General features: G+C 38.3%; 1 protein-coding gene across 2 annotated transcripts in view; it reads left to right on the top strand.

Moving 5' to 3' along the window:
• The window catches only part of CDK19 (cyclin dependent kinase 19), a 168276-nt gene that overhangs the window by 132174 nt on the left and 14400 nt on the right, over positions 1 to 21702 (top strand). For both annotated transcript variants that reach the window (XM_004605721.2, XM_055135395.1), the window contains 4 exons: positions 2206 to 2263; positions 8516 to 8647; positions 14060 to 14203; positions 14358 to 14427. In XM_004605721.2, coding sequence (XP_004605778.2) covers positions 2206 to 2263; positions 8516 to 8647; positions 14060 to 14203; positions 14358 to 14427 — 404 coding nt within the window. The remainder of the gene's footprint in view (positions 1 to 2205; positions 2264 to 8515; positions 8648 to 14059; positions 14204 to 14357; positions 14428 to 21702) is intronic.

Raw genomic sequence — 21702 nt, 5'->3', positions numbered from 1 at the left:
GCAGTGTCTGGGGCTAACTCCTGTCTCTGTGGTCAGAGATCACTCCTAGTAGTGCTTGGGGGACCATATGCCATGCAAAGAATCAAACTCTGGGTCAAGGATTAAACCCAGGATTAAATGGCAAGTGCCCACCTGTCCTACTATCTCTCTCATCCCAAAGGTTCATTTTTGTCTGATGCTATTTCTCTCTACAATGGTAAACTAATTTTGCCTTGAGTCTTGTCATCCACAATAATGTTCAAATTCAAGTTGCATTTTTTTCCTTTTCTCCAAGGTAGTAATATGACTTAAGGCCTCTCCCATTACTCTACTGGCTCCTTCTTTGTCTTCTCACTCTCACCTGAATGCCTCTTACATCTCTTCTATGTAAAAGTCACCATGTCCACTATTATAAACCCAAACCCCAAACTCTTGCTCAGTCTTTGTCTTGTTCCTTTCCCCCTAATCTTCTGACTTCAACTAGTCATAAATTTCTGCCATTTTGTCCTTTAAAATGTTACCCAGCTTTGTACCTCCCTCTCTGTGTAGCGGAGAAGAACTGACAGAGCCCTTGTCCCCTTACATTTAAATACTTTCCATTGACCTCTAGTATATTTTGCCTATAATTTGAATTGTCTATTGCTTCTCCTGATATTTAGTACTATCCGGAGTCTAGGTTTATTCTCCTACCCTTTTGCTGGAGTTTTCGTGGCTGTCCTCAGATGTCTTACTGTCTTCTGAGCAGTCTTTTCATATCCTTTCCCACCTGCGATGACTCTATGCTCTTCAACTCTTCCACCCTGGATGTAGCTCAGCAGTTATGTTTGCTTTGCCTGTGCGGGGCCCTGGGTTCCCACATTGACACTGTGGGCTGGGGTGGGGTGGAGGGTGGGAGACTCTTCCATGCTAGTTCCTGTTCATTTTTCAATATCTAGATAATCGATACCAGCCTTACCTCCACTACTGGTAAAGGATTTCCCCAACAGTTGCAACTGTAGGTAACTGTTTCCTCCTTTGAACACTTTTTAAATGTTTTATTATTTTATGTTATTTATTTACATCAATATCTGTCAATTTATTTATTTTGTTTGGGGGCCACACCCAGTGATGCTCAGGGGTTACTCCTGGCTCTGCAGTCAGGAATTATTCCTGATGGGCTGGGGAGACCATATGGGACACTGGGGATTGAACTCGTGTTGTACAAGGCAAATGCCCTACCACCAGCCCCTCATTATTTTTATTTTTAAAAAGAGCTGATAAACTGGAATATTAAAGGTAGTATAGATCCTTAAATGAAGGATTCAAGCCTCCCTCTAACTCCTATATAGCACTTAGAACTTCCTTCTAATATTATACAAAGCTTCTGATTATTCTTTCTACTTACACACTATCTGAAAGTTAGGAGCTGGGCTTCTTATCCTTTTTCTTTTTCTATTAATTCTTACACTGGTTAACATAATTCTTTGTTCTTAGAAAACTAAAAAGTTATTCATTGATTGAATGAATGAATTCAAAATATTTTTTTCTCCAAAGAGTTTATAGAGGAGACTTGCCCAAAAAGAGAAAAAATAGTCAGTTTTCATATTTTCTCTGTTTCCAAATGTCTAAAAATGGGGATGCCTTAAAAGCTGATGGATACATTTGCAACCTACTCTTTTCTCTATTTAGCTCTGTATTAGTTGTGGCTTTTATTTTTCTACATCTTGAAGTTATATTCAGAATTTCTCACTTTTGCATGAATTGCAGCTGGAAAAGGGTATGAATTTGAATGTGGTTTATTGAATGTTGCTTATGTCTCCAACACAATCTTAGAAATATATAGGAGGGAATATTCCTTCTGATTAAATGAAGGGAATTATGATTTGAAATTTTATTTGCAATTTTTCAACTGAAAAACTCATGGATAGCAGTGTACAGTTTGTAATATGTGAAAGTTCTTTATTATTAGCTGTTACTTCTGCGAAATAGAAAATATAGCATTAATTCCTTTGTAATTATTTATATAGCATAATTTTGAAAATAAGTTATGTTCCAGAGCGAAGATGTTTATATTTAGTATTAAGTATGTCAAATTATTTAACTATGTAGAGGGTGCATAATATTTGGTTATCATTTTGATGAAAATATAGAAGTGATATTTTCATATTATAAGAACTTCTTTTTTCTATTTTAGAGCATTGCAAAAGAATAAACACAGTAACTTGAATGCTCTATTTTTATTTCTAGAAACCAGCCAATATCCTAGTAATGGGAGAAGGTCCTGAGAGGGGGAGAGTCAAAATAGGTAGGTAATTATCTTAAAATAATTTAAGAAACTGAAGTAATTACCAAGATGGTTTCCCTCTTTTAATACTCTTACTTAAGTAGTTAATTTTAAAATTGCTTCCTCATTTTCTCAGAAAGGACACTTGGGCAATATAGATTATAAAGCCCCTCAGCTTATCCCCAAGATAAGATTCTATATTCTAAGTTGCAACATCAGTGAGAATTGATAAACTTATAAAAATTAATTTGCATATAATATTCTAAGCATCTATTTATGCCACAGCTGTTGTCCTACACAGTGACTCTACATAATGCCCTAAAAATTGGGGGTTTTCTTGTGGTTTTGTTTTATGTAGGGTTTTGTTGAATGGGTGATGTGCGTGGGATGGAGCCCAGGGCTTCGCAAACCCAAGGCACACACTGTGTCACTGAATACATCCCCAAACTTGTATCTTACTTTCTTTTCAGCTTTACCAAATTTTCATTCCCTTACTTAATACATACAGATCTTAACAGATTTCCACCACTCCTTTACTAGGTAGGTACCATTATCTATTTTCCAAATGTTTATAGACCCTGCCACTTGCCTGGCGGCTTAGATTAAAGCACTGACAGGAGTCTGAGGGACAGAGACTCCGGATTATCACCCCAAGTACTCTGCTGACTCTTCTGTTCTTTTTTGTAATACCTAGCACAAAGGTACTCAATAAATGCCTGGAAGGTCGAGAGTGAAAAATTTTCTTCGTAACCATAATGGCTGTACAAGAAAGCATCATACCCATGACATAATTGGGAAAATGAACTAATGCTTTATTCTGATTATGTATAATAGAAATGCCTCTTATTGAATATCAATGAATTTTTGAAGGGCTTCGAAAGAAATTTTGTTGGCCAGCAAGATAGTACAGTGGGTAAGGTACTTGCCTTGCACGTGGCCAACCCAGGTTCGATCCCCAGCGCCATATATGGTGCCTCGAGCCCTGCCAGGAATGATTCCTGAGCACAGGGATAAGGACTAAGCACTGAAAACCACTGGGTATAGCCCCTGCAAAGCAAACAAACCCAAATAAAAAATAAACAATTCTTTTGGATCAATCTGCATCCTTTGCTTTTAGAGGATGTGTCATGCCAGAGAGATAATGAGTTCATGGAGGCCCGGGTTCAATCTTCAGCAGTACGTGGTCCCCAGAGCACCTTTGGGAATGACCCCTGAGCATAGAGCCAGAAGTAACTCTACTTATGGCCCCAAAGAAATAGATGCTAGGGATGATGCAAAATTTTGCTAACTTGATTTACTGTAAATTCATTTTGTGTTGTTTCATCCTAGCCACCAGTCTTGGTTACCTCAATAGTTCACTAGTCCAGTTCCTGAGAAGGCTCCCCACCAAACACACACTTTTGTTTTTTTATCTTGTTGCGGTAACGTTTATTTATAATATAGAATTAAGGTTTAGTTTTTGCACTTCTGGAAGTGCTCAGGGGACCATCTGGGATGCTCGGGATCAAACCAGTATCATCCGCATGCAAGTTACACTATACCTGCTGTACTGTCTCCTGACTCCAAAGGGGTTTTAGTATTAAAAGCTATTCTTGGGTTTGAGCAGTAGTACAGGGGTTAAAGGGCTTGCATTGCATATAGCTGACCATAGTTCAAATACCTGGCAACACATCCCTGGTGATCCCCCAAGCATCACCATTGGTCACTCCTGACCACAGAGCCAGGAATAGTCCCTAACTCTACACGGTATGGCCAAGCTGACACCCCTACTCCCCAAAAACAGCTATTCTAAATGAACTTTGTTTTTTTAAAATCTCCACTCTGAGTTTAATGAGATTGGCAATTCTTAAAACATGTTGTTGGGTGGTATCTGGAACCTGAATAAATTTCCTTTGCTCTCCCCTCAACCCTGCACCAATCCATTCTCTCCTTTCCCCATTCTTTCCCACTATTCTTCACTTGTTTCTGTTTGACTCACACTTTTTCTTCTAGGCTTTTATTGAGTACCTTTCTGCTAGACACTAGGAAAAGGGTAAAGGATGCAAACAGTGAGAGGCAGTGAAATACACAGGTTACCAGGTGGTGTGATAGAAGCAAGGAGATGCTACTGTATGTATTTCACCCGGACCCCCTCCTCTGTAGATGTTACAGACAAGAAAAGGTGGATGTAGAGCAGTTGTAGCTTGCTCAGCTTTTCAAAGGTAGGTAGGGATTTTAATTCCAAGTTCAGGATCTCTTTCCCTACAGATATTACTGCCTAGTCAAGTTGAAGTTGTCTGCAGGGATCTCATTGGCAATTTTTTGTCAGTACAGCTGTGCTTTGAAATAACCTTGAGAAAGAGCGACTAGCTTCAAAAATCTTATCTTTCCTGGCCTCTGAATTCCTCCTGCTGTATTCTCACCTTCTCAAGTTTCTTCTTTAATCCGTTAAACCTTCAGTCTTACCGTTTTAAAGTAAACCTTTTTATATCTGTTGTGTTTCCCTTACCTGTTCTCCCCACACCTCAACCCGTCCGTCCGTTTCTTCCAGAACACATGATGTCCACCCATTGGTTCTGACCACCCTGATTTGTTGTTATCTGTCCTGTAATTGGAACTGTTCTGTCAAATGACTCCTGCGCAATTGCTCTTCAAGCCCGTCTTCTCCCTGGAACACATATCTTGCTTGTTCTGTGTTTATTTGATTGCTTATTTCCACTCGGGGTAAGCTTATACTATCTCTTGAACACATATTTCCCCTCACTCAAATCTTCCTACGCAAATTTCATTCAATAAAAACTATTTTGCTTCAGTGAAACATAGTAAATAAAATGACTCCTGTGACCTCTGTCTTACCAAGTCCAGTGACCCTTTTCCTTTACTGCCTTTGCCATTTGTTTGCTGATCAATGTGCTCTTAGGATTGTCCTTTCCCTTCATATACATCATATCACTGTATTTTCCTGTTTACCCTTTTACTGTTGCCATCTGTATTACAGTTACTGTTTTCTCTTGCACCTGTTAACCTTTTGTTTCAAGATGCCCTTGGCACTGACATGACCTCCCTCTCACAATTCCTCCCACAGGAAATTGATAAATTGTGGTCTCAAAATGGGTTCTTTTGTGTTCTGTGAAAATAATTCTGAGATCTTGACCTCAGGTTCTGTTTCTCACCTTTGCTGAAATTTTCTTGTTCTTGGTTGTCTTAATTCTGTATTGTTTTAATCAAATTGATCATCATACATTCTCCCTTGCTTGTAACAGACATCAGATAGATCCCAGCCACTTAAACTTAATTTCTTTTTTCTCACTATTTCCAAATATCTATAGCAATATCAACTCAGTTAGCTCTCTTACTATTAAAGATTGTTTGATTTTTTTAAAGCAATACAAGACTATGGATAAAACAGGACTCAAAGTAAGCAATAATTAATTAAAAAAAATAAAGCTTATTCAGTCTAGTCAATTAAATTGTTTTAAAATGTTCAATAATAGCACACTAATTTTATAAAAATTAGTAGTAGTGTGATACTTATATATAATAATATAATATAGTTCTTTCATTAACCAAGCAGTGTTCAGGGGCCCAGTGGTGTTTTTCTTGTTCTGCCATCTGAACTATATTCATTATTGTGTCTCACACATACTAACCTTTTGTTTTAAGACACCTATCCTAGGTGTCATATTTTGTTTGTTTTGTTTTGGGGGCACAACTGTGGTGCTTAGGGCTTACTCCTGTCTCTGCACTCAGTGGTCACTCTTGGTAGTGCTCAAGGGACCATATGGGGTACTGGGGACTAAACCTGGGTTGGAGCATGCATGACAAATGCCTTACCCATTGTGCTATCACTCCGGCCCCACAACCTAGTTGTGTCAGCCTACGGGCAGGTTAGTGCTAGAACCCAAGGGCGTGGAGTGCTTCTCAAGGATGTGTGCCCTGCAGTGGGGAAGACTACCAGGGTGACCCCACTGGTGCTTGGGGACTTCGAGGGCTACAATTAATGGAATGTGTACCAGAGTTCGAACTCGTGTCCAGAGGAGCACTGAATACCTGAGCACTGAACTATTTCTCTGTTACCTCTTCCAGTTCTTTTTTTTTTTTTGGTCACACCTGGCTATGCACTCAGGTATTACTCCTGGTGGTGCTCAAGGGACCATATGAGATGCTGGGAATCGAACTCGGGTCGGCTGCGTGCAAGGCAAACGCCCTACCCGCTGTGCTATCACTCCAGACCCTCCAGTTCTTTTTTAACTAAAAAGAACTGCCTTTTCCTCACTGGCAATCTTGAAGATTTCCCAGCCTCATCTAAAATCCTCATGGCCTTTATTATTGACAGTGAATCATCCTTCAGAATCCAGCTCATTTAACTTTTGTTCTCTTTTGCAAAGATGTACCAGACATTATTCCAGATCAAACCATGAAGAAGAAGAAGGCATTCCCTTCTCTCAAGGGCCTTGGTCTAGAAAAAGATCCACGAGCAACCTGCCTTTATTTTTAAATTACTTAGCCCCTTTTATTTTTATTTGCTTCGTGTATCTTATCATCTCACCTGTATTTGATGACACTTTCCTTCTTTGGTTGCTTTTGTCTCATTTGGTTCTTCCTAATTTAGCATCCACACCAGAATTTTACTACTATTGTTCATTGAATTGAACTGTTTCACTCATTTAATTTTAGGAAAACAGCTGTTAGTAATACTTAAACTTGTGTTTAAGTATTATGTCTGAAGTAGTACTTAGTTGAAAAATAGCTTGAAACTCCTTCCAAATTCATGCAATAGATAGGAATTCTTTTGAAGACTATTCTCTCCGCTGACCTTGATCTTAACTGACAGTGAATACATTTGACTTAAAATTTAGGGGACAAGTACTAACTTTAGTCTTTGCTTAAAAATAAAATGCTTTTCAGTGGGTTAAAGAAACTATATTTCTTGTCCATCAATAATAATCAATAACTATTAAGTATATAAAGCTTTGGAGTAGATGAAATATCAATAGAATTATTTTGAATTTTTTTGGTTTACTGTAGGGAATTTAATTGATTAAAATATAGGCACCAGCATACTCTTCTTTGTCGAGCTTTTTTCTTTTGGGGCCACCAGTTGGATCATACTCAGGAGTCATATCCAGCTCTGTGATCAGTTACTTCTAGGAATTGCCAGGCCTCCTGCAAACAGAACACATGCTCAGCCCTTTGAGCTATTGCCCCAACCTGATACAACTTAATTTTTTTTTTAACCTGGAATTTTCAGAACTCTCATAAAATCTTGCAAATTACCGTGATTTTGCAATTAAATCACTGTAAATGCATATTATTTTGTACCACGTTGTTTTAGATCAAATGATTCTTTATGTTTGATATTTCATGTAATGGATGGGCATGTTGCAGTACACCCAGAGCCCTGTACAATCAGAATATTCTGTGTATGCGATATATTTCAAATTACAGTGATTTATCACTGTGTGATTATACGCTGTAACATGCAATTATCTTATGTGTAATTTATTTGATCTAAGATCACAGATTAAGAATGTAGCTGCTAAATTGTAACATGAGTTTTGCCTGAATTCTGGCATCTGGCTTCTTTATTTATTGTTCCTGTGACCTTGGACAGGTCATTTACTACTTGAGCTTTAAATTCTTCATCTCAGAGTCAGGAAAAACTATGTATTAAAGCAGAGTTTTATGAGGATTAGATGAAATGGAATGTGATGTATGTGAAAACTATGAGGTGTTTTTTACTTATGAATTCTTAAGAAAATTATGTTGTTTCTAATATTTTGCTATATTTGCCATATAATTGTCACAGACTTTATGACTTTTTTTGCAAAAAATATGAGATGTGATTGTGTGAATCTTAAACCTGTATATACATTTCAACATATATTCCAATATTAAAAATAAGATGCAACAATTATGTAGTAAAGTGATACTTATTAATACTTGTTCTTTTTCCTACCTTTATTCACATCTAATATTTAAACCTAACTTATTTAAAGTTTGGTGTGGTATAAATCTTTATTAAATGCTAAATTGCAGCAAATTATCTCTAGTGTTTGTACATATTCTTCAAAAATGTATGTGATATGCTGGTGACCATACAATAGCTGGTTCTGTATGTGTTTGGAGTTGGAGGCTCCAGTGTGTACCATTTGCAGTTTTCCGTGATAGAAGGGAAATGGTGTATGGTTCAAAGAAGGGGGTAGTTTGCTTTATAAAGCTAGTGACTGTTATCAATCTTGTATGTTTCTAATAATATGCTGGACTGAGTTTTACATTTATTTTATTTTTTAGCTGACATGGGTTTTGCCAGGTTGTTCAATTCCCCTCTAAAGCCACTAGCAGATTTGGATCCTGTAGTTGTGACATTTTGGTATCGGGCTCCAGAACTTTTGCTTGGTGCGAGACATTATACAAAGGCAATTGGTAAGTTAGTCTAAAATTATTTACTGTCTTGACATTGAATTTTCCTGTAAAACTTAAATTATAAAAACAGCTCTACATTTCTTGTAAAAGTCATGCTGTCTTCTAGATTTTACATTCTCGTGGACATGGATTTCACCTACCAATAGTAGAGATTTTTTTTTTTCAAGAAGAAAGCATTTTCTTTTGGAAAATAGAGATAGCTGATATTGTTGAGTTGCTATAGAAATAGTAACATGCTAATTTTATTTTGTGCTTACCTACTATTGATCAGAAGAGTTGGGGAGAGAGGTTTAGAATTTTTTCTTCACAAAATGGGAGAAAAATAACCAGAACAACTAGAGTAATGTGGTAGTGGCATTTCCCTTTACTATTTGAGGAAAAGTTTATCTTTTCCTAAGAAAGATAATACAAGTGTTCTTTCTTTTTGCCATTACAGTTATCAGAATGGCAGTTTTGCCACTAAGGGAGAAAATAGACCAAGTCTGGGTAGGTTCGCTATGCTCAGCATTTTCTCACCAAGTTGAAAAACTGAGTAAGAAAATCTTTTTTTTTTTTTTTTTAAAGTACAGTGTTTGATTGAAGTCTGCTTGCATACAGAGCTTTCAGAGATTTGCTGCTTGTTCACGTTAGTGTCCTCAGGAGACCCCACTGCAGATTGAGAGAGTTGAGAAGGGATCCCTTCTTGAATCTAGAGATTTCTATAAAAGATGCAAAGAGAATCAATAGGGTGGGAGGTGAATGGTAAATTAATGTGAAGGGTCAGTTCTAGAAGGTACTTAAGTTTGCTAATAGTGTTACTTTAAAATTTACTTCATTGCATTTTCTTGTTGAAATTTTTTTAAACTTCCTTTTTTGTGGTTTTTGATCCATATTCAGCACTCAGAGGTTACTTCTGGCTCTGTGCTCAGGAATTACTCCTGGTGGTGCTGTGGGTACCATATGGGATGCCAGGGAATGAGCCCAGGTCAGCTGTATGCAAAGCAAGCACCCTGCCCACTGTATGATCAGTCTGGCCCTTGTTGAATTTTCTCTTTGCTTATGTTAGACTAATATCAATTTTGACTACAGTTAGATCTCTTTGTTGTTCTATTTACTAAAGGCACTAAAGGAATAAAATGGTTAGAATAGATAAGGTAAGCACAGCTTGTTCTCTCTTAAGTTTATGAAAACCTTGGTGGCACCCGAAGAAGTACAAAGGAGGTTCTTTCATTTAGTAAGATTATACTGATAATTGGCCTGTTCGTGGGTAAAAATGAGAAACAAAAATAATCTCCTCTTCAGGAGGTCTGATGTCTCAAAACTCAGATACCCAGAACAATTTGTCCAGGGATTGAGACGCTAGCATGGTGCTGGAATATTGTTAGAGTTCATGAATATTTCTGAAGGATTTTTCCAAATTAATGAATAGACTTGTGAGTAGCCTTGGAACTGTGAGAAGTGCTAATATTCAATAGAGGCAGATGAAACCTACATCCGACCTTTCTCTTAGTACTAAGGCTTGACATCAAAGGCTTCTAAGGCCACACTGTCCACAGTGGCCATGGATAACTGTTCTGAGAATGGTCAAGAAATGCCCACAAAAAGTGAATGGAAGAAATGGAGTAGCCCTCACAATGGGGACTTAAGATCAGAGTCGAACTCTGTATGCCCCAGTGAATGACTTTTGTAGGGCTGTGTCTGTCAAACTTTTGGAATTGTGTTTGTTTTTTCTGTTATGGCTCTGAGCAGAGTAAAACTTCTGAGACACAACTGGAAGGCCCCAGGATCTAGGACAGGATTGCAAGTAAACCAGGGGAAGGGAGAGATTAGTTGGAAGCCTAGAGGATACCTTGAAACAGATTGGTGGTGAGGTAACCCGGGGGCTGGAGACAGTATAACACTAGAAATTTACACCCATCCGGTTATTACCCAAGCACAGGTACACTGTAGAAGGGTAAGAACATGAAAGTTCCAGCAAAGCCTTCCATTCAACTGAATGACTTCCCTCTTAAGTCTGTTCCACTCTCTTGAGAATGTTATGCAGCAATTCTATGGTGTCAAGACCCATTTTTTTACATGTACCCTTGGGTGATTCTATTATGGTTAGTCTACACAACTTTATGACTTTTTGAATTAATTGCTTTCATGTTAAAATTGCTTTCTATTTAAGTGCTTTATAAAGTGTTAAAATATGGGCTGAAGCAATAGCACAGCAGGTAGGGCATTTTCCTTGCACTCGGTCAACCCGGGTTCGATTCTTACGTCAAGCCATCAAGAGTATCCAACCCGCACAGCAAAGCCTGGCAAGCTACCTATGACGTATTCGATATGCCAAAAACAGTAACAAGTCTCACAATGGAGATGTTACTGGCACCTGCTCAAGCAAATAGATGAACAATGGAATGTCAGTGCTAGAGTGTTAAAATGTAAAGATTCTGAAATAAAGGGAAATAAAGAAACACTTGAAACAATTTTTCAGGGTATGGAAGTTGAATTTTAATCAGCTTGTAGTTTATTTGATCAGTAAATGACATTTGCCACTTAAAGGTAAGTGCATTATTAATTTTTCTTTGAGGGCATACCCACTGATACTCAGGGTTTACTCCTGGCTCTATGCTCAGGATTCCCAGGCTAGTGGGGCTTGGGCATTTGTGGTGCCAGGGATTGAACTTGGGTCGGCTGTGTGCAAGGCAAGTGCCCTGCTCACTGCAATATCATTCCAGCCCCCTTATTTTTAAATTTTAGTTGTTTCAGTTATCAGTTTTGGATGAAAACCAGGAGAAAAGCTATAAAAGACAGCAAAAATATAATTACCCCAATTCAGTTTCCATTAGACTTGAAATATATTGTACTAGACCTACATACACAGACATTCATTCATTGTTACTCTTCACTGTTCCTTTTTCAGGACATAAATGTTAGAAAAGGTAGTTTGGCAATTTGATATCAATAAAGATGATAGTGGGGAGTGGCAGTGGTGGTATGTGTATGGGAAAGGGAAAGGGAAAAGAGAAAATGTCCTTGGCAGCAGAAAGAAGTGCTGAGAAATGGGAATAGGTGGTGTGGGAACCAGATGATCATTTGAAACTGAGTGTTATGAAGCAAGAAACCTAGAATTTGACTCAATTATACTGAGGATGCTTCGTTTAACCATCACAGGGAAAGCTAGACCCTGCTCTTGTCCTCTGCATAGAGAACACAGCAGGGTTTGGGATAGCCAACATCAGACAGTATCTATCCCAGACTACTACGGAGTAGAGGTGTCCAACAGGAAGTGGCACCATCGGATAGCTATGTTAGGGATGAACAGCCTGATGTGAAAGAGAGGGGGGAAAAACTAAAAAGTAGACATTGAATAGTAATATTATTCTATTCTTTTGCTATGGACATTCATGCTGTTGATGACCCTTTGTGTCATTAAGGAAGATTATACCTTATAAACTCTTAAGATGACAGATAAGGTGTGATCAGGAATGGTTATTGAAGGATTTTTTTTTTCCTATTGTTCTCCAAAGTGGAGGCACAACCTTGAGACCTTTTCATTTGTGTATTGCCTTTTGGCCATTTGTTTTACAAAATAGCAAACTCACTCTAATTCTAGTCATTGGATTTAATTAGATATGTTTTGCTCACTTAGCATGTCTGCAGAATATGATTTTTACATTTGGTAGACTACTAAATACTACCCTATACTATAAAGTATCTTGGTAACTAAAACAAAAGCAAAGCCTTAATAGTCTTTACTTAAATAGATTAGTGTCACTATCCATCTCAAAAATTAACTCATCAGACAAAGGATTTTGAATGAAATTTTGGAGTTTCAGAATCTATATGATAGTTCTTCTATAGAGTAAAATCAAAATTAGATACAGTAGACCTGAAAACATGAGTTTACACATGGATTTTTTTGTAAACAGATAATATAAATATATAACATCATGCTATATATATTTCTCTCTTTTTGTTATTTTCTTAATAACTTTTTCTCTAGCTTCTTTATGTAAGAATGCAATATAATTTAAACAACTTACAAAATTTTATTATTTTATCACTAAGACATGTCATCAGTAGGCTTTTTGGGAGACTCAAAAGTTAACTGCCTATTTTAAGCCCCACATAGGGTGAACAATTCCCTAACCCTTGTGTTGTTTGAGGTCCACTATATTTTATATAGGTGATTTGAAAAATAGCTAATAAAAACCTATAAAGCTGCCTAACTCTATATCCTCGGGCACTGGAGGGTAGGGTGGCTGCTAATCATCTAAGTGAGTATGATTAGAGAATGGCTTCAGTCCTGGTGTTGTAGAATGCCTGTCCATAGTCGTACTTACTGGCTTACAAACCTAACAGTTTGGTAGCCTTTCAGGTGAAAATTGAGGTGTTTTTTTATAATTGTTGTTGTTTTGGTGTTTTTGTTTGTTTGTTTGTTTTGGGGCAATACCCAGAGATGCTTAGGGGTTACTCCTGGCTCTGCACCCGGGGTATATGGGATGCTAGAGTACTGTGTGCAAAGCAAACTCCCTACCCAATATTCTATCTCTCTGGCCCTGAAAATTGAGTTTTTCTAACTCATTTTATGTTTGGACCCACAACTCAGTAATTCATTGTTACCATTGAGTGACTGCTTTAAAGGATTATTGTCATAACCATATCTGATCATGATATCATTTTAGTCTATTTAGATCTTGAGTCTGTATAAGATTATTAATTGTGGGGCTGGAGCAATAGAACAGTTGGTAGGGCGTTTGCCGTGCACGTGGCCGACCTGGGTTTGATTCCCAGCATCCCATATGGTCCCCGAGCACCGCCAGGAGTAATTCCTGAGTGCAAAGCCAGGAGGTAACCCCTGTGCATTGCCGTGTGTGACCCAAAAAGCAAAAAACAAACAAAAAAGATTATTAATTGAATGTTTTGGTGATCAAATTATGCTTAGTGGTTAGAAAGGCACCATGGGTAGCTGTGCTCAGGGTTGATTCCTGGCTTTGCTCAGGAATGACCCTTAGAGGTGCTCAGGGGACAATTTGTGGTACAAGGGATCATACTGGGGTCAGTACATGCAAGGCAAGTGCCTTACCACATATACTGTCGCTCTGCCCCGTATATGTTTTCTTAATACACTTGTACTTTGTATATTTTGTCACTGAAAAATACTTTTCTATATAGGTTATAATTCACCCTGAAATTATAACCAAAGAGGGGCTGGAGCAATAGCCCAGCAAGTAAGGCGTTTGCCTTGCACACAGCCAACCTGGGTTTGATTTCCAGCATCCCATATGGTCCCCGGAGCACTGCCAGGGGTAATTTCTGAGTGCAGAACCAGGAGTAACCCTTGTGCATCGCCAGGTGTGACTCAAAAAGCAAAAAAAAAAAAAAATTATAACCAAAGCAATTCAATAAATGTAAAAAAAATCCCTTATTTTTCTTCCTTTATAGATATATGGGCAATAGGTTGCATATTTGCTGAATTGTTGACTTCAGAACCCATTTTTCATTGTCGTCAGGAAGATATAAAAACAAGCAATCCTTTTCATCATGATCAACTTGATCGGATATTTAGTGTCATGGGGTTTCCTGCAGGTAATTTATTTCCCTTTTTAAAGTAATATTTGAATCATATTTCAAAATCATTTCTTTTCAAAAGCATATTTTAGTATTGCTTAAGCTAAAATAACTAGGAGAAGTTGGATAAAAGTAACACATTATTTTCTATAACAATTTTTTTTTTTGTAAGATAAAGACTGGGAAGATATTAGAAAGATGCCGGAGTACCCCACACTTCAGAAAGACTTTAGAAGAACAACGTAAGTAATTACGAGTTAAATATAAGCAGTAACTTCAGTAGTGATATTTAAATTAATTCTTCCAATAACCAAATAGAAGGTATTATTTAGACCAAAAGCTTAGATCTTATATATATTATATTTATGATTTAAAGATGGTATTCTAGAAGTGGTTAACATAAATGCCAGGCTTAGACCAAAGTGTTTAAAATCTTAAGAATTTGCGGGTCAGTTGATGATGGGGTAACTATCTCTTCCATTTACGCACAATGAAGGGCTCCATTGTAGGCTACAGCTAAACTGGGATTTGATCCTTGTCTGAGTAATGCTGGGTGACTGATATTCTGGGCCATGTAACCTGAAAGGGTGGCAGAAGGATAAACACATGCCTGGGATCTGAGTAAAATAAACTTGTGAAACGTGGACATTGAGAAGAAACTAAAGGAAGTTGCTAGCAATAAGTGTGACCAAAAGGAAATAGGGGACAGGTCTCTTTTAAGCAGTCTAACATAATTGTCAATCAGGATGTCTTGTAGGAATAGAAACATTTACCATAAAGAAAAGAAAATAGCACGGAAAATTTTTTAAAACTCTTCTTTTATAGGTAAAATTTACAAACCATATATGGGTTCTTTGTTTTCTCTCTCTCTCTCTCTCTCTCTAACAAAAAACCAGAAAAATCCCACCAGGGCTGGATGCCTGTTGTTAGGCCTGAGGATTATGTCCATCCTTGCCAAAGGAGCACTGAGCTTTTCTCCTTTCATAGCGCTCCTTCAAATAGCCCCGAGAGTGTCCAAATCCCTGTGGACTCTCCTCACTCCAGGCCTCTTCTCTTCCCTGGCAGTCTCCATGGTTTCTTGGGCCACAGTTTACTATCAGCTAAACTGGCAACTTGCATCCTAGAGCCTTCTCTGATTATCTTATAAAATGTCCCATAAATATTTCAAATTGTATCTCTCACATTGAACTTAAACGTTCTCCTAAACCCCTCCTGCTTTAGTTCTGATCTTAGGAAACTAACTGCATGATTCACCTGAGCATTTGTGCCGAAGAATTGCTCACAAGCCCATCTTTCATCTCACTCTCTTCCATTTTAAGGGCAGTTCACACCACACCCTCCACCCCCGGCCCTGACTTCAAACAGTTCTTAAATCTCGTCAGTTCTTTGTGCTAAATATCCCTTAAAACTCTGTATTTCTTTCCACTTACACATCTGAGCACCATGGATTCTCACCTAGAACTTTGTGGAGGTCTCCTACATAATGTTACTACCTCCAGCCTTTGCTTCCTATCTCTGCTTATTACTGTCAAGTGCAAATTTGATCATACTGACTTCCTTTTTTTTATTTATTTATTTTTGCTTTTTGGGTCACACCTGGAAATGCACAGAAGTTACTCCTGGCTTTGCACTCAGGAGTTACTCTTGGCAGTGCTCAGGGGGCCGTATGGGATGCTGGGAATTGAACCAGGGTTGGCTGCGTTCAAGGCAAACACCCTACACACTGTACAATCACTCCAGCCTCTCATAGTGGCTTTCTAATTGCTCTTAAAATTACTGTTGCTTTCAAATCCATAGAATGACTTAAATTAAGTACAATATTTGGCTTCTACCCCACTGAGATCTTCTAAAGCCCTTGTCTAACTATTACTGATTAAGAGAACCTTGGGTATCCTGAGCTTTCTTTGACCTCTGCATTTTTATACATGTTCTTCACTGAGTCATTAGATTTTTTTTTTTCTGTACTTCCTTTCAGTTTATCCTTTGGGTCTTGACTTAGGCATCCCATGCCTGGTTAGGCTTCTCTTGGCCTGCAAGGTTCTGAGTTAGGCGTTTCCTTCTGTCTTCCTTTAGCATCCCACTCAGCACTCATCACTATATTTAACGTCTTCCTAGCTAGTATGGATCATGTCTTTTTTATTCACTTATATCTACCCTCAGGTAGTATTTCTCATTAGGTACTTGTCAAATGGATATTAAATGAAAATGGTGCAGGTAATTGAAGATATCAGGTAATTGAAGTTATCTTAGGAATATAAAAGATGGGGTGAGGGTGGGGGAAATGAATGAAGGCACGTAATATCCAACATAGTATTTAAAGACGGTGCATAATATCCAATAGAGTAGTTAAAGACCCAAAAGTTTAAATATGAAGCAACAGTGCTGAAAAACAATTCTTTAAATAGGAGTGAACTTATTAAAGAGAAACGAAAGTTCAGTTAGTGAAGTAGGAGGGCTGGGGAAAGAGCTTAATGACTGGAGAGGGAGCTCTGGGTTTGGTACCTTGCAGTGGATGATTCCAGGAACATTCCCAGGAGCTACCCCTGAGCACTGTAGGGCACAGCCCAAAGGCCAAAAAGAAAAAATGAGTTTTTTCCTTCTCTTCAAGCCTGACTTCAACATTGAACATGGATCTCACTTGCTTATTTGTGTCTCTGTTTGCTTGGTGTGTCGCCTGCCTGCCTTCTCTCCTCTCTCCCTCCGTCCCTACTGTGAAATACACAGCATTGTTCATGTCGGGTTTCAGTCATACAGTGCTCCACCACCCATCCCTCTACCTGTGTACATTTCCCACCATCAGTGCCCCTGGTTTCCCTTCTGCCACCCCCTACCTCCTGAGGGTCATTTCCATCTTTCATCTCACTCTCTTCCATTTTAAGCACAACTTACAGCACACCTCTATGGAAGTCACTTTTCTTCTCTCTTTCTCTCTCTCTGTCTTGTTCTCTCATGTTCTCTCCTGAACATTTATTTCTTTTCTCCCCCACCCCCCTCATCCTTCTAAATAAGTTTTGTTCAACAAAAACTCTTCACTAAAATTAAAAAAGTAATAATAAAAATAAAGAAAAATGTAGGAAAAGCTCAGAGTCCACACTTTTAACAAGTAATCTCCTCTTCTCACAAAAAGAATATTAAAATGAGCCAAAAAAGATTTATTGAAAGTTAGCTAAACTCAGTACAGCATATACATGTTACTAAAGTAAAATAATGAAGAAAATATTCTGGAAAATAGTTTTTTCAGGTAGCATGGAAAGCATAATAATATTTTCAGGTGATAATAACTTGTTTTCATTGTAGTACATTTAAAAAAATGACAAATCCACCAAATTACTCTCAAGTAAATTAGGAAGGATAGTGGTTAAAGTTTCTCTGATTTTTCCAAAGTGTCAGCTCTAATTTGCTCATTAGAAGGCAATGTAGGGGCCGGAGCGATAGCACAGTGGGTAGGACATTTGCCTTGCCGACCCGGGTTTGATCCCCGGCATCCCATATGGTCCCCCAAGCACCGCCAGGAGTAATTCCTGAGTGCAAAGCCAGGAGTAACCCCTGAGTATCACTGGGTGTGACCCAAAAAGCAAAAAAAAAAAAAAAGGCAATGTAAAAATATAAGGAAAAGAAAGTGACTATGTTGATTTTAAGATTTAGATTTTCAAATGAATATGACCTGTTTATTTAAGCGTTTTATAATATATAAATGTTTCATAATACATAAAAAGAGTTTGAATTAATGACTATGTTGACTTTAAGATTTAGATTTTCAAATGAATATGACCTGTTTATTTTTTTAAATAAAAAATATTTACTGCTATTAAGTAAAAATTTAATCTGCTATTAAAGAATATTAAATAATGTGAGAAATGTTCGTATAATAAAATGATAAGAGAAGGAAACAAGGTCACAAATAAGTATACAGATATGTTTCATATATATCCAAAACTTTATCCTTTCATCATTTATTTTTTTCTTTTTTTATTTTATTTATTTTTAATTAGTGAATCACCGTGAGGGTACAGTTACAGATTTATACATTTTTGTGCTCATGTTTCCCCCATACAAAGTTTGAGAACCCATCCCTTCACCAGTGCCCATTCTCCACCACCAGTAAACCCAGCATCCCTCCCACCCTCCCCAGTCCCATCTCCCCCCACCCCAAACTGCCACTATGGCAGGGTATTCCCTTTCGTTCTCTCTCTCTGATTAGGTGTTGTGGTTTGCAATAAAGGTGTTGAGCAGCCATTGTGTTCAGTCTCTAGTCTATATTCGGCACGCATTCCCTCTCCCCCCCATGACCTCCGACCACATTTTACTTGGTGTTCCCTTCTCTGAGTTGCCCAGAATGAGAGACCAGCCTCCAAGCCATGGAGTCAACCTCCTAGTTTCTACTACTCTTGGGTGTTGGACTCTTAGTCTATTATTCTATATTCCACAGATGAGTGCAATCTTTCTATGTCTGTCTCTCTCTTTCTGACTCATTTCACTTAGCATGATACTTTCCATGCTGATCCACTTATATGCAGACTTCATGACCTCATTTTTTCTAACAGCTGCATAGCCAGCACCATTTGTTAAAGAGGCTTTCCTTGCTCCACTTCACATCTCTTGCTCCCTTATCAAAGATTGGATGATCATACATTTGGGGTTGTTTGTAGGGATATTCCACCCTGTTCCATTGGTCTGTGGCTCTGCCTTTGTTCCAGTACCATGCTGTTTTAATTGTTACTGCTTTGTAATAAAGTTTGAGGTTGGGGAGGGTGATGCCTCCCATCGTCTTTTTCCCAAGAATTGTTTTAGCTATCCGTGGGCATTTGTTATTCCATATGAAATTTAGGATTGCTTGATCCGTTTCTTTGAAGAATGAATATGACCTGTTTATTTAAGTGTTATATAAATGTTTCATAATACATAAAAAGAGTTTGAATTACTTTGAAAATGGTTTATCTCCTAAAGTGTAGCAAATCTGGAAGAGGGTAGAATTCAGAAAATGACAAAACAATTCTATTTAGCTTTAATACTGAGAAGCTGTGAAGAAACCACAGTGGAAATTGAGCAATAGAATTTCTCAAGCTAAAGAACTTTAATACTATCATGTAAACAAATAACTTAGAATCAAGATTACCCACAAAATCAGTTTTTCAACCAAAGACATGTAACTTGCAGTCATACATCAACTTTCAAGTTTCTTCCCATTACAAATCTTAGTGATTCCATTGCCAATAAAAATGTTCCCGGTACTGGAGGAGTATCTTTTAATTAATACATATGACAAAGATTTTTAAAATACAAACATTCAGAAATAGCAAAGGTGTAGTAAAAGAGACACTTTTATTTGCATGCTTACTTTTACTTACTAGTGAAAATAAGTTCTTAAAATAATTTTTTTGTATTGTAAAACTTTGATGTACCAAGTTGTTTATAATACTGTTGTTTCAAGCATTGGATGTTCCACCACCAGCCCACCACCAGTGTGACTTTCCCCCACCAGTATCCCCTGTTTCCCACCCACTACCCCAGCCTGTAACATTTACTTCATATTTGTTACAACACTATGGCAAATGAAATTATCAAAAACATAGATCAATAAGAGTCAATTTGTGGTGATCGCTATATCTCACAGTGATGTTACTAAAGTCATTGTCTGAGGATCTGCTGTGCTGGTTAGTGCTAGTAGCCTTCTGTATTATTGTTTAGGCCAAATGAGCTTGGTGGTCTTCTATGAAACCGTCCCATCAGATTTGTTGTAATCCTACTGGACTGACAGTAGTATGAAATTGTCAGGAGCTCTAGATCTGGAACAGTTCTGTGGCTTGACAGTTTGAAGAGGTTCAGTTGTAGAGCGGGGCCGGTGTTGGGTACGGCTGTGGGCTGCCGTGCCTTCAGGCCGGAAGGGGAATCTGCTTGCCCCCTTTCCGAGAAGATCCCAGAGTTCTCAGCCCAGATCAGTCAGCCTGGGAAGGTCCAGCACTATCATGTTCTTTTGGAGATGAGAGACTGGGCAGTTTCTCTCCTGGCGAGATGACAAGTGTGGGCAGGGCCTCCTGGGTTTTCTGGTGTCATGGATTCTATCCTCCCCCATTCTGAGAATCCCTCAGAGTTGAAAATGAGTTCTTTTCAAGCTTTAATGAACCTACAAATTACCTGAAGATTAAAAGTGCTGGTTCTGGGATGGAGAGCTAATTCAATGGGCTGGAGCACTGGTTTGCATGCTGAAAACCTACACTCATTCATATACTTTGCCCATATACACACTTTGCATGAAGTCTGGCACCATCTGGTCCCTAGGACACTGCCTGGTGTAGCCTTGGAGCCCTGTCAGTATGCCCCATAAACGAAGTAAATAAATTGCAGGTTCTAATTAGTATTCGAGATGTGGCCTGGGATGTGGCCTGGGAGCTCACATTTCTAGTGTGGGCTCTTGGTTGATGCCCATGTTGCTGATGTGAGAGCGAGACATGTGTAGTGAGGTTGTAGAGCATCCCAAAAGGGCTTTGGAATGAATATGAGTCCCCTTTGACCCAAGAGTTCCAAGAATATCCTGTGGAAGCAGTTCAAGCAGCCACATAACAAGGGCTTCTTATGTGCCCTGTATGATACTAAATCCTTTCACTAGGCTTTCTTATATAATGGTTGCTCTGAACATTTCTGTGAGGTAGGCATAGTTATGATCCACACTTCAGATTAGGCTTTCATCGACATTAACTAATTGCCTTCAGGCACATAATTGGTAAATAGCTATGTGGGGATCCAGAGGGAGTCTGCTTTTCATCGTCTTTGTGGGGTTGTATATCTAGGATGTATACCAGATTGACTTAGGAGGGTCAGCATTTCATAATCAGTGTAAAACAAACAGCCTTAGTAACAGCAGGAAATCTACAACCACTACATGTGATAAATATGTTTAAAGCTCATTTGAGAAAGGAAAATATTTATTAAAAATATAATATTAAGTGAAAAAAGTTATGACAATGCATATCTTATGATTTCAGTTTTATAAAACCATAGCCCCCTAAAAAAGAGCTAAAGGAAAATTAGCAAATCGTGATCTTTATTTGGACTGTGAACTGAGTGGCTTGATGTTAAGTATTTTAAATTTCTATGTTCTATGTACTTAATCTATTTTTCTACATTGTTCTTCTGTTTGTTTTTCTTTTTTTCTATTTTTGGAGGGGGAGGCCACACCTGGTGGTCCTCAGGGATTCCCAGCTCTGTGCTGGGGCACTGTTCCTGAAGGTATTTGTGGGGAGGCAGGCAGGGATCAAACTCATGCTTCTGTTGCAGCACTGTTTACAATAGCCAGAACCTGGAAAAAACCCGAGTGCCCGAAAACAGATGACTGGTTAAAGAAACTTTGGTATATCTACACAATGGAATACTATGCAGCTGTTAGAAAAAATGAAGTCATGAATTTTGCATATAAGTGGATCAACATGGAAAGTATCATGCTAAGCAAAATAAGTCAAAAAGAGAGAGACAGGGGCCGGAGCGATAGCACAGCGGGTAGGGCGTTTGCCTTGCACGCG

The sequence above is a fragment of the Sorex araneus genome, chromosome 4, assembly GCF_027595985.1.
Source record: "Sorex araneus isolate mSorAra2 chromosome 4, mSorAra2.pri, whole genome shotgun sequence".
In the NCBI taxonomy this organism is placed as follows: Eukaryota; Metazoa; Chordata; class Mammalia; order Eulipotyphla; family Soricidae; genus Sorex; species Sorex araneus.
This window is presented reverse-complemented; position numbering and strand designations above follow the sequence as displayed.